A 14,253-nucleotide genomic window follows, 5' to 3' on the forward strand; every position below is an offset into this window, starting at 1 on the left:
CCCCAGCCCCTCTTCATCTATTTTAGCTATTCATTCGTGTGTTGCTTTTGTGGATTGTAGCACAGAAGAAAATTAATGAAGACTCAGGAGCCCCTGAAGGCACCTTCATGCAGGATCTTTTCTTTATGAAAGAGAGGAAGAGGAAGGAACTCAGGATGGGAGCCAGGCAAGGCCTGAGCCTCCCCGCTTGAAAATGACAATATTTCCTCCCTCAAAGAGGCTTAAAATTCATTGCTATTAGCTAATGGGATTGTTAAGATGTCTAAAAGGAGGACATAAGAACAACTCTGAACTAATCAGTTGGACTTATTTTGGTGGAAAACAGAGGTATTGTAGAGTTGTGAGGGTTTTATTGTTGTTTTGTTTTATTCCATTTTATTTAGTTTGCTACTTGTTTTGCAACAGAGAGAATTTCCCAAATGCAAGAAACATTTCATTTCTTCTAAAAGAATATAGTAGCAAAATTGAAACCTCCTGAGCAGTAATTTTATTCAGAGTCCCATAAGCCCCTGGCGTTTCATGGAAAATGTGGTATGAGTACACACTCATTTGGCATCACATTCTCCAGGGTCTGGGTCTGAGGCAGAAAAGAATCAGTGCAGAGCTGATCTTTGCAGAGGTACGTGCCTCTAGGAAATGAGAAGTTGGCTTTGGGACTGTGGCAAGATCTGTACCTCCTTTTGCCCCCATCTCTTCCAGCCCTGCTTTAATACTCATTTTTCCATCTCCCTTGGCATGGCAAGGTCTGCCAAGCAAGAGTGAGTGGGAACAGGGACCCCTGGGTGGGTGCTGCCGGAAGCACTCTGCTCGCAGTCCTACCTCCTGGCTTTAAGCTCTGGGCTTCACTGCACCAACACCATGCGTATAATAAGGACAACAGCAGCTGCTTCTTCATCAGCTTACAGTGAGAAAAATAAACGTGAGCTATTTATATGAGGCTTAGACATGATCTAGGATGCTTAGTGAAGATAAAAGTTTTCTTTGAATTGTCTGGCTAGTGAAATCATGCAATAATGCCCTGGCCTTGAGTGCACATATTGCCTAGACATACCGTGTATGTACAATTAGAGGCTGAAACATGGGGAGTGAAGTGGGTAGGTGTCTGGAAGCAAGTCTCCTGTCCAGTTTAAAAACAATAAAACTAAACAACACAAAAGCAGGAACAAGCCACAGCAGCTTGGTGTGCAGCTGGAATCCATGTTTGTATTGCATTTTCAGAATAGCAACCAGAAAAGGAAAGAAGGGAAGCACAGCTCTGGACTCTTGCTAGCCTTGTACTAAACATTTTTTTTTAAAGAAAAAACAAACAATTTCTATTTGTCAGTACTTTTTCAAAAGGAGAAACATCCTCATAGTACTTTCAAGGCAGGAGTGAAAGCAATGCCGATGCAAATTCTTAAAAAGAAAGAGAGGGGGGAGGGGAGGGGAGGGGAGGGAGAGGGGGGAGGGAGAGGAGAGGAGAGGAGAGAGGAGAGGAGAGGAGAGGAGAGGAGAGGAGAGGAGAGGAGAGGAGAGGAGAGGAGAGGAGAGGAGAGGAGAGGAGAGGAGAGAGTTGAACATGCTACTTACTTAACCATGCATTTCCAGGAATAGAACTGAAAAATAAAATGAAAACTTGCCAAGTTTTAGGAAAATGAAATCAGACAAGAGGAACAATCATGAAGGTCCAGTAAAACAGGACACATTTCTTTTTTTGCAAATTCCTACTGTTTACTATATGAAATAATTCCCCCCGGCAGCAAAGCATTTACCTGAAAATAAATTCTAAAAAGTAAAGCAAGCCAGGTGGCATGCAAGGGCTGGGGGAGCAGGCAGACAACAGTTTGGGGGTGTCTGGGTGAGGGTGGGACTCAGGGAACTCTCTTTGGCTTTCGTTAGGATTCCTAAATTCTATTCTGGGTTCCTACATGCTTCTTAAAGGCTGGATTGATCATCACAGAGGAAAAAAGTCTTATTCCTGAAAGCTCTAAAATCTTGGCTAATATTGATAAGAGAAATAAAAATTCATACAAACCAATAGTTCTCAACCAGGGTTCATTGGGACTCACAGGCTATCTATGGCCACGTCTGGATACACTTGCAGTTGTCACAGCTGGAGATGGACAGATGCTGCTAGCATTTTGTGGGCTGAGGCCATTCAATATCCAACCATGCAAGGGCACTCGCCCAAGAAAAGAAGGCTCTGGCTCCAAATGTCACTAGTGTCAACATAGAGAAACTCTGGCCTAGCAAAACTTACCCAGACCCTCCCTCCCATGTGAAAAAGAAGCAAATATGAAAAAAGCATTTCTGGGCTTTAAAGAATATTCATATTCCTTATGATAATAATTGAACTTGTAGAAATGACTACTAAGACTGCTCAAACAAATTCACAAAATGTGGTTTTGAGGATATTTTCTACCAGTTATTATGATGACACAACACTAAAAGAACATAATGAGGCCAGGTGCTGGTGGTTCACACCTGTAATACTAGCCACTCAGAAGGCTGAGATCTGAGGATTGCAGTTCAAAGCCAGCCTGGGCAGGAAAGTCTGTGAGACTCTTATTTCCAAACTACAAAAAAGCTGGAAGTAGAGCTGTGACTCAAGTGGTTGAGCAATAGCCTTGAGCAAAAACAGCTCAGGGACAGTGCCCAGGCCCTGAGTTTAAGCCCCAGGACACACACACACACACACACACACACACACACACACACACACACACACACACACACACCCCACAATGCTTATATGTTGGTTGTGGGCTGTGGTTAAAAGAAAACATGATCTAGTCATACAATGGGATGCTAGGGGCCAATAAAGATTGACAAGAAGGCTAGGTGCCAGTGGCCTACACCTGTAATCCTAGCTACTCAGGAGGCTGAGATCTGAGGGTTATGGTTCAAAGCTAGCCTGGGCAGGAAATTCTGTGAGACCCTTACCTCCAATTAATCACTAGAAAACCAGAAGTGGCTTTGTGGCTCCAAGTGGTAGAGTGCTACTCTCCAGTGAAAAAGCTCAGAGACAGCACCCAGGCCCTGAGTTCAAGCCCCACAGCCAACAAAAGAAAAGAAAAAGATTGAAGAGCTTTTTGAAATTGAGAGATTAATATAACATGTTGTTAAGAATCTGACCAAGGCACATTTTACACATATATGGACTAGTTAAAATGAAGGCTCTTTGTAACCAAATGTTGCTAATAAAAATGTGAGAGAAAAAGATGACATATCAAAGAGATAAAAACCAAAAGAGGTGAGGAGGAAGGAGTAGAGGTAGAATATAATGGAGGGTATGTACTGTATGTGGGTATGGAATTGTTGCAATGAAACTCCTTCATATTTTTAATGTATGCTCCTTCAAAAATAAAATCAAATGTAAAAATGTAGCTAATAAGCAAGTTTACTATAAGATATGCAGTGTGACACAGAAAAAATAATACCATAGCTATATATGTACATATGCATATAGAAAAAAATCTGGAAAGCAGTTTCTTGCAACTGGTAGAATTATGGGCATTTTGCTTCTGTATGCTTCCCTTCGCTTTTTTTTTAAATTTTTTACTTAAAGTTCACACACAGTTCCCTTCCTTCACCTAGTTCTCTATTTTAGCTCCTTCCATATTTCTTCTTCCTCTTTCTCTGTAAGAGCTTTTGAAGAAAGCATCTGCATTCACTATTTCGACTTCCTGATAGCCTACTGGAAGGGCTCTGCAGTTAGCCATCAGAACCATCTGCAAGTCCATTCTGACCTTGAAAATCTCTCAGCCAACATCTGCTACAAAGGATCACACACTTGAAGCTCTCCCCTAGTGTCTTTCCAGATGCAACTGTCCTTCATTCTATGAATGACTGACCCCTTCTCTGCTTCATTAACTGTTCCTTCATGGTGTTGGAATCGAACAAATCCCACCTCAGCCCTCCATGTTCCTTACCTAGTCATTCCACATTTGAATTTCATTTTCTTTTAAAACATCGGATCCTCACCCTCAACATTAATGTTCTCATTCTTTTCTGCCTTCTTCAATCATACTTTTCTGATACTCATTCAGAAGCTAGCTGCTATAACCTAGACCAAGGTGGCATGTTCCAGGTAGAAACACTTCGTTGTATCTACCACCAGGCCACAGATTACACCTTAAAATAGACAAGTTGGCTGTCCTTTCTCTCCTGTTGCAAATCCTCTTGCCTTGAAGTCCCTACCTCAGCTCCCCTCTCTGCAGCACTCCCTGTTACATGAGTTTCCTGCCTCTACGTGATATACATCACATGCTATTGTTAGTTTCATTATTCCCTTCATTGTGAAATTGTCCTCTGCCCCAGATTGCCTGCTTTTCAGCCTAGCAAATTCTATTCTTCCTTTCAGATCTTATACAAATGTAGCCACTTCTGTGCTAGAGCCCCTGAAGTCCTGAGTCCCTAGAATGGAGGACTGTTTGTACTCACTACCTGAAAATGGCAGGTGTATTTCCTTCCTAAAATGTGACTCTTTCATCCAGAAGCTGGTGGCTCACAGCTGCAATCCCAGCTACTCAGGGGGCTGAGATCTGAGGATTGCAGTTTGAAGCCAGCCCACACAAGAAAGTCCGTGAGACCTTTATTTCCAAGTAACCACCAAAAGGCTGGAAATGGAGCTATGGCTCAAGAGGAAGAGCACAAAAAAATTCACAGATAGCACCTAGGCCCTGAGTTCAAGCCCTGGGACCGGCATACACACATACAAAAAACGTGAGCCCTTTAAAATAAGGCCTATCCCATGATTATTGTTGAAAACGTTTGAAAATAATTAAAACCCATGTAAATTACTGAGCCTAAGGTAGCGACTGAGTGGCTAGATCAATGGAGAGGGTGAAGGGATGATGGATGGATAGATAGACATTGGTATTTTCAGTACAGACAAAATAGAAATTTTATATAATACTAGCCTCACAATAAATATCTTAGAGTTACACATTTTTTACTCAGTATTCTATTAGGATGAACACGAATCTGTGATCTTCAATCGAACGTACAAAGCAAAAGGGAAATGGATGGATTCTGACAGAGATAATATTGTCTTGGGGGGGGGCAGGAGGAATGCAAAAGAAAAAGGTTCATAGATTATTTAAATACCTAGAATCTCAAATAGCAAATATAACAATAGTCCTTGTATTCTCTTCTCTCATAGGTCACAGGGAATAAAATGACATCTCTAAACTTGGCCACCATATTTGGACCCAATCTGCTCCACAAGCAAAAGTCATCAGACAAAGAATTCTCAGTCCAGAGCTCTGCCAGAGCTGAAGAGAGCACGGCTATTATCGCTGTGGTGCAGAAGATGATTGAAAACTATGAATCCCTGTTCATGGTAGGTTACCCTTCAGCAGCAGGACGTCCCAGTGAACTGTCTATTGGTAAAATTCAAGTTCATCACTTTCAGTTTGGCAATGCTGGCAAGTGACTGAATTCCTTGAAAGTCAGATAGTTTTAGAGAGAATAAGAAATGTCATAGGTGGAAGTGGAGGTGTGGCTCAGGTGATTGAGCACCAGCCTTGAGTGAAAAAGCCAAAAATAATGTGAGGCTCTTCATTCAAGAGCCAATACCAGTACACACAAAAACGTTTCATAACTATAATGTCAACTGTTACATTTCTGATTTCCTGCTCAACATACATAACAGAATTACAAACTTTACTTTGGTCCTCTAAAGAATAATTACATTAGAAAGAAACTGAATGGTCTTTATAACAGTAGTCCTTGCTCAAAATACTGATATGAATTTTTTTAATATTCTATTTATGGTCTTCATCAATTCATGTGTTCATAACCAATCTCAGTGGTGTCGCCTTCTCCAGGGTCAATCCCAACATTTGCCCTCCTGTTTCACCTTTCCTTCCCATGTCCCTCTCATGTTGCTTCCTATACTAACTCTGTCTCTTGATCCTCATTTCTGTTCTCATTGAAGTTTGTCTTACTCAACATTATACTGCAGCCATTTATGACCATTTCCCCTAATAGGCTAGAAGTGCATTTAAAACAAGGGCTCTGCCCTTTTCTCCACGCTGTATCCTCTGTTCACTTTTGGAAGGCCCTCCATTTGGCAAGCACTCAATAAATATTTTTTTGATTTGTATTGAATTACTAGTTCCTGTTTTCCTTCATAAAACTGCATTGCTTGCTCCAACTTCCCTTGAAACATTAGAACAAATGCCAATTCTTTTCTATTTCTGTTCTCTCCTCATATTACATGTCAGAATTTACAGGAAATATTTCAGTGTTTCTTCTCCCATTTCTCTCGTTATTCTGTAAGTATCATGAATGTCTATCTATTCCACTAGAGCCTTTTGCGGCTCCTTCAACTAAGAATGCTACTTGCTTCTTTTGAATGTCCTTAAGTTTTAGTCTACACTTATTGAATACCTTGCATTCAATTTCTTTTTTCATTCTTTTTTTCCCTTTGAGCCAGCACTAAGGCTTGAACTCAGTGCCTGTGCACTATCTCTTCCCTTTCCTTGGTCAAGGCTGGTAATCTATCACTTGAGCCACAGCTCTACTTCCAGGTTTTTGCTGATTAATTGGAGCTAAGAGTCTCATGGACTTTCAAACTGGAATCCCCATACCTCAGCCTCCTGAGTAGCTAGGATTACAAGTGTGAGCTACAGGCACTTTCCTCCTATGTTTGTCTTATACTACTTTATTTTGGAAATCTGAGGGCCAGTTGTTTAGAATAGTTTCCTTCTGTGTCTCACCTATGGGATGATGAACATGTAATTCAAGTAAGCATCAATTTCAACTCCTGTGAAATGGGAAAGATAAAAATAAGACCTAAGTCCCAGAGTGGTTACCAGAAACATTTGATCTGTGGAAGTATTTATTATACAAACTGTAAATGTGTGTGCAAGTGTTAATGAATAACTCTATTCATTGGTTAACATGAGCTCTCTTGAGTATCAGAACTTTTAATATCATAGACAGAAGTATTCTGTTGACATATGCTTAATCAGATATTTGGCAGGCAGCCTTGCAAGTGGCAACTTAGGAACTCTAACTCCGTGCACGGTGAGATTCGGCCATACCTAGGATTCGATGCTCAAATCTGGAAGGAGCATCCATCATATACACTGAAATCTCACTGGCCAGAATGTATTCCCAGGCGTTCTTTCCTCCCAGGAAAGCTGGAAAGTGTATTCTGGCTAGATGCCTAGAAGGTAAAGGAAATGGATGGACCATGGTGAAAAGTTTACTGAGATGGAATAGTGTCATGCTTTCCTTTTTTTTCTTCTGCATCATTGTCCTTGTGTTGTAAACGGTTAGCTCTCAAAAATGTTGAATTAGTCAGTGTCTTTATAAAAATTTCACACTTCAGCCCAAATTCTCATAATTAATTACATATTTGGATGAATCAAATGTCTGATGTTTTCAACATTTTCATCAAATTTTAAGTCACCGATCATCTTGCCAAGCACTCTTGGCATTACTTCATGTTCTCTGGACTTCTTTTTAACAAAATAATATCTCTCATCGATCTTATTTCAATTCTCAAAATTCTGTATTCTAAGCAATGTTTTCTTTTATATGAAACCACAAAGCATTGTGCATTTTTCCTCACCTCAGATAGTAACAGAACTCTTTCTAGCCTCCTCCAAAACTAAAACCAGTAGAAAAGTGTCAGTATTGCACCTTTTCCAAATACAATCTCAGCAGAGACTGATATGGAAAATCTTTTAGGTGGTAACTCAAATTGGTGTTCCTCCGTTGCAGTCTTTTCTGTGCTCATCATAGGGTTTGGATTCAAGGCCTCGCACTTGCTAGGCAAAGGCTCTACCACACCAGCCATGCCCCCAACACTTTCTTTGCTGTAGTTCTTTTTTATATATGGTTATGTATTTTTGCCTGATCTGGCCTTGGGCCACAGTTTTTCTACCTCCACTTCTTGAGTAGCTGGGTTTAGAAATATCCACGACCATAGTCAACTTTTATGTTGGGTTCTCACCAACTTTCTGCCCAGACTGGCTCTGATCCTCCTTATCTCAACCCCCAAGGAGCTGGGATTACTGACATGAGCCACCATGCCTTGCCCCTAAATCATGGTCTTTACTTCTGAAGGAGGCCTTTCTTGACATCTAGCCTAATAGGCAGGTCCCCAATACATACATGACTTCACTCCCTAGTCCCATTTCCTACGTGTTTTCTCAGCCATCACCAATACTAGTGGAAACATTTACTAACTTCTGTTTGTTGTTTGTTTCCTCCCCCAAATGTAATTTGGGAGTCAATTTCCATCTACTTTCTCTACTGAATTACTCCTGTAATTGTTCCCATTATAGGACACAATGGGACCAAAGTAAATACTAGTTAAATTAGTGAATGGCTTGACGGTAGTTCTGTGATATAGGATTTCCATATTATCAATTGCTACCTATACAAGTGTGAAAAGTTTAGACATAAGAGAATTAAGTATATCTTCCTCAGAGTATGTAAATTCATTGTTAATATAATCATTCTTGATCTCCTTAGAAAAGCTTTATTGTTCTTAGAAAGGTTTATGAGCTCAGTAATGGAGACATTACTTCCATCAGTACTGGAAAACATGACTTGCTAGGAGAGATTGTGATCAGCTTGTCCTTGAAAGCATAATACCTCCTGGAGGCAATGACTACATAGAAGAACTAGTGGAAGGGATCTAGAAACCCTCAGAGGTTTGGCAAGGACCCAAAGATTGTTCCAAATGTCCTACATTTTCCACAGTTAAGATTGACTCTTTGATGTGGTTAAATCTGAGTTAATAGTGAAAGTCAGAAAAGAGCTGAATTTTGACCCAGAATACAAAAGAGACAGAGACACCTAGATTCAAAGACTAACATGATTCATAATTGAAGACCCAGCAGGGGAAAGGGCATATCAGGAAGCCCTAGGTTCTGTTCTCAGCGCTGCAGTAATTTTGTTTTAAGGAGGGGGTGTAAGGAAGTTAGACTAGGAAAGTCTTGCACTGGTTGTTTGCTTTGGGGTGCTGGTATGGAAGTCCTAGAGTTGGAAATAAGTTGTGATAACACCCATCATGCCCACTATCTGGAAAAACCAAAGCAGCAAATGGTAATCAGTTTTCCGAAACTTAAAAAAGCAGCAGGGATGGCAAGGATACGTGCTAGACATTCAGGTTCCTAGGCTGCTCTCCAAAGACCTGGCTTGAGTAGCCCTGACATGGGGCTGGGGAAGCTATACTTTCTAATGAACATCTCCAGGAGACGCAACAAGACTCCTGTCAGACTTTGGGGAACCACTGGTTGGGTGAGAGACCATGTGTTACCTAAATTTAGATGTGAATGAGTGAGCAAAATTCAGATTGCTGTTCAGCCATTTGCTATTATGACCTCAGGCCCTACATTTAATGTCCCTAAGCCTTCCTCTTGCTGTTGTAAATAAATAAGATTAATGGGTCTACTTTTCTGGATTGTTTTGGCAATTAGAAATGACATTTTAAGGCCTCAAGTGAAGATTTGACATATACAAGACACTAAAATAATTGAAATGGCTGCTATTATGATGCTTGTTCTGTCAAAGTAAATTCAGGTGTCACCTTGAAAACAAAGCCCACCTTGACTTCTGTGGCTAATACATGCTTCCAGTCATTAGCCCTATTCTTTGTTCTTTTGCCATAGCATTTGTTATCTTTTAATTCACTCTATAATTTACCTATTTGTCGTGTTGATTGAATATAGGATTGAAGGCCAACATTGTTGTTTTTATTCTGCTTACTGAAATCCAAAGTACCTAGAAAGTACTTGGTAGAAGATGGTACACAGTAAATATTTGTTGAGTAATTATTGCAACTCTATATTGATAGACAAAATATACTTTTGTTGTAGTTTCAGTTCATGATACATATTTCTAAGATTCCCCAGACCTCATAATCCTGACTTTCCATTTCTCCTATCAACGACTATCTCAAAACTGGTTAACATAAAATGACACTCCCTGGAAACACTGGAAATAAAAAAAGAGTCATTTTTCTAGGTCATGGGTATTGTCCCAAATAGAAAGCATTCACTGACTAAATCCTTGACACACTAATTATTCAAAAGCCATGACTTATTGAAGATCCCACACAAAGTGTATCATAGCACTTGGAATTAGTAAGAGCTTCAGAGCAGAGTGGAGAAAACTGTCAGTTAATGATAATGGCTGGTATCACATGATTCCTACTAGAGCTTGTATGTAGGGCAAAGAAGAGAAAGCGCCATCTTTTTAGGCTGATGAAAACTCCAGGATGCAACGAAGACGTGAGAAAGCCAGCATGTTCCCACTCCAGGGCTCAGCGGCCTGAGATAGGGGCTCACTCTGCACATGGGAAATTCCCAGTGACTACTACAGAGAGGAAAGGTCAAAGCTGTAATGAGGATTCCAAGCTCGGAAGCCAAACTTTGCTCTTGGTTCACTAGTATGAAGTACATTTGTTTCTCCTGTTTTGAGATAATATTTTGTTTTTCCCCAAATTTTTACTAGCAACAATTAGTTATCAAAGGACTTCATGTCTTTATACATACACAATGTACCTTAATCAGACTCCCTTCCTCCCCTCTTCCTAAACCAATCTCAACTAACGTCCTTTGTCACACATGTACATAAAGCATTTTGGCCATATTCACCCTTTTTCACACTCCTTTTCACCACTCATACACACACCTTGGATGGGACCTGTTTTACATTTCTGACATTTATTTTTTTTTAAGAGGCTAATTGTTCAAAGGGGTTGTGCCGTGGGATTCAACACACATTTATACAAACTTGAATCAGATTGATCTCTTTGCTTCCTCTCACTTTCCCCATCTCCACTACCTCCTATTATTCAACTGAGTTCAGTGACTCATTTGAGAGAACAGATGGGACTGGAGATTATTGTGTTAAGCAGTAATGCATTTTCTTATAGCCTCTTTTCGATGCCAAGTCAAAAGGAGTCAAGCAGTTAGCCAGAAATCTGCCAGTGTATCCTGACAATTGTCTCTGATTTTCATTTTCTCTTTTATGTAGCAAAAGCGTGTGATTCTAGAGATCGGACTAGTTGCTATTTATGTCAGTGGTATACCTCAATTTTACCACTATTTCATGAGAAACAAACCAAGTTTATCTGGCCAAGCAATGAGCAATTAAGTGAATTATTTCTACAACCTCATGCCTCCCCACAAGAAAGAAAGGGACACCGTTGTGGCTTCTCACATGCAGTGTCCATTTGTGAACCAAGAGAAAAATGGATTCAACCCAGTTTGAAGGGGACCTATAACAACATTAACACCTCTGGAGTGATCAAATTATTCACCCACTTGATGACCAGGCCCATCCGACAGCTTCAGCAGTCTGTGCTCCTGCCCAAGCCTTTTCCCTTCATCCAAGGCTGTAAAGATAGAGCACCTGTGCTGTTGGCATCATATTCAGGCTGGAGGCAGTAGAAGTATCTTGCTCCTGAGACTTTTTCCCCCACTGTCTTTAGCCTATTTCCCTGGAGTTACAACTGCTAAATCTTCTTCATCTTTCTATCTTAAGTCATCCTCCAAGATAGTCTTACGAGTCTTGCTTTATTTCACGACTGTCATTTACTCATTAAAGTGCCCCCCCAGTACCCCTAAACTTTCTCTAATATGTATCAGGCACTTAAGCAATATTTGTTGAATTTAATGCAACTTGCTCCTCCAAATGCACACAGATCCTCTTAAAATGTTGAACCACCTGTCACAACAGAGCCACATAAAATGTTGGAGGATGACTGAGCCTGCCCTGGTTTGCACCTTTGCTCCCATAAACAGCCAGTGTGATTTCTTTTGGAGTGTTTTCTGACTAAAGAAAAATGTCATCTTGGTTTCCAGTGATATTTACTTTTGCTGGGGACTGTTAGAATTTTAAAGGCCAAAGCATCCTTCTGGGTCAAGTGCAAAGTGGTAGCTTGGTGGGGAGCACACAGTGGCGAGTTCAGGAAGGCGATGTCCTGTGAAATGCTCTTTGAGGGCCACTTAATAGTTTGCTGGGCTGACTTACTAAATGGAGAAAACTTGTACCAGTTTTTCATTTCAGAAGTTTTTGGAACAAACTACCTCATAGTACTTATACCCTAGGCAATCATTCAAGGGTTCATCTTTAATTTGATAGGGTAGATTTTAAGTGTGACAGATTTATCCCTTCATATATGCAGTGTTTACATTTTTTTCTGTGAAGCAGGAGAGTTCAAAATTCTTTTGATGTTTGGAATAGCACTATGCTTTGAAGGAACCCATTAAAACCTAAGAAGTTGAGCCTTCAGATAAACACAACCATAAATGGCACCCTTAGAAAATACCTAAAATTATTCAATAGTTGATCAAAACCTAGTAGAGATTTTGATAGAAAATAATACATTAAATGGAATCACTGTGAGCTGGGTTTTGTTGCCTCATTTTAACATACAGAAATAAAGTAATGGTTCTTTTTACTTTCTTACTGCTTAGCTCCCATTTTTCTATGTACAAAATCCCAGAAGAGAAGGCATTTTTGTTTGAATATTGAGGCATACTTTTCATTGGGATTTATTAATGGAAACAGTGGCTTAATAATGCTGAAAATTTCTAATAATCCTCAGTGTTGAAATGAAACTTATTTTCTTACTCTAGAAATGAAGGCCAGAAGAACTGTGCTATATAGCATAATATTCATGCTAATTATAAGGGAAAAAGAAGCATGTAGACAAAAGCAGTATAACTAGGATACACCATACAGATCATAGCTGTGGTTTATTGGTATCACTTTCAGCCATTCCTGCACCATTCCCTGCACATCTCTTGGGTAGTTTGAGTTCTGGAAGAGCATAAAATAGAGGAAGTGCGTGAATGAGTGTCATGGATGCCTTCATAGGGACTTCTGGAAAGAAGCGTGGGAAAGCCAAGTTAGAAGATGAAAAAAGGCAACATGTAGGCGATTTCAAACCTAAGGCTTCATTATGTCCCACAGTAAAGAAGCCTCAAGGGGAATAGTTTTAGCAGATCAGTTTTGTTCTCTTTGTTCAGCCATCTTCAGCTGCAGAATGGCTCCAGTGTTGGTAGCATCTCTCATGACCATCTTACAACTGACAGAAAGGTATTTCTAAGATAGGCGCCAGTGGCTCAGACTTGTGATACTAACTCCTCAATAAGCGAAGATCAAAAGGGTCACAGTTTGAAGCCAGCTCTGGCAGAAAAGTCTTCTATACTCCTTCTCCAAAATAACTAGCAAAAAACTTGGTGTTGGGGGCCTGGCTCAAGAGGTAGAGTGCCAGAGGAATAAGCAAGATGAGAAAGTAAAAGGCCCTAAGTTCAAACCCCAATATCATGGGGGTGAGGGGGGAGAATTTCTTCTTATTATAATATGGAGGCAACCCTTTTCAAGAACTTCTTACAAGGCCTTCTTTGGAATGCCTGGTCAGGATTAGCTTTAACAGTATCAGTTCCAAATCAACATATCTGATAATTCCCTGAGGTCAGGAAACTAGCCTTCTAATGATGTGACTATCAGGAAGACTCCAACTCCGAGGAAGAGAAGGAAATGGGAGGGAGAGAATACAGTCTGGCTTAATGACCACTGCAGTTGAAGGGCTGTGAGGATCACAAGCTGTAACTCTAGATAGAAATTCACAGAGAGGTTAAGAACAGAGGCATGGTAAGAAAAAATCACCAAAGAGCAAAAGGGAAGAGTGATTTCTCTTGACGAATGGATATAATGACAGATAGCGAGGACTGCTTGTTAGACAAGAAAAAGATTCCCTAACAAGTCAGGCATAGTCATTCATGCTTTTAATCCAAGCACTGGAAAGGCTGAGGTGTGAGGATCATGAATTCAAAGGCAGCCTGGGCTTAGAACTAGTTTACCCCAACCCAAGCAACACAGTGAGCCCCTGCCTCAAAATCAAAACAGTGGAAAATGAATATTCATTCCATATTATAAATTTGTTGTTTTTTGTTTTCATATTTATTGCATTTTATCTAGTTGTAATAAAACGTTTTACTACTAACCTTCTTTGAATAGATAAGAGATTTTTCCCGTTAGCCTCTTGATTCTCCTAACACCTTCATTAAGGAAAATGGGACAGATTTTTCAGATGTGGATACAGGATCCTAAAGGTGATTTCAGTCTCTGTTTACATAAATTTAAGTGTCAGGACCCCAAATGGAGCTCAAGGACTGTAAACTCCATCAAACAATTTTTGAGTGCATCCTAACTCCTGAGAAAATGCAAATGTGAATGAGCTTCCTGGATTATTTCTTTCTTACTTAAGTTGCAGTTTTCTGTCAGTTCATTTAT

At 40.1% G+C, this 14,253-nt stretch overlaps 1 protein-coding gene across 2 annotated transcripts in view; it reads left to right on the top strand.

The window, feature by feature from the left end:
• Arhgap6 (Rho GTPase activating protein 6) overlaps positions 1–14,253 on the top strand; it is a 425,153-nt gene that overhangs the window by 387,156 nt on the left and 23,744 nt on the right. For both annotated transcript variants that reach the window (XM_048335552.1, XM_048335553.1), the window contains exon 9: positions 5,144–5,323. In XM_048335552.1, coding sequence (XP_048191509.1) covers positions 5,144–5,323 — 180 coding nt within the window. The remainder of the gene's footprint in view (positions 1–5,143; positions 5,324–14,253) is intronic.

The sequence above is a fragment of the Perognathus longimembris genome, chromosome 28 (assembly GCF_023159225.1).
Source record: "Perognathus longimembris pacificus isolate PPM17 chromosome 28, ASM2315922v1, whole genome shotgun sequence".
Classification (NCBI taxonomy): domain Eukaryota; kingdom Metazoa; phylum Chordata; class Mammalia; order Rodentia; family Heteromyidae; genus Perognathus; species Perognathus longimembris.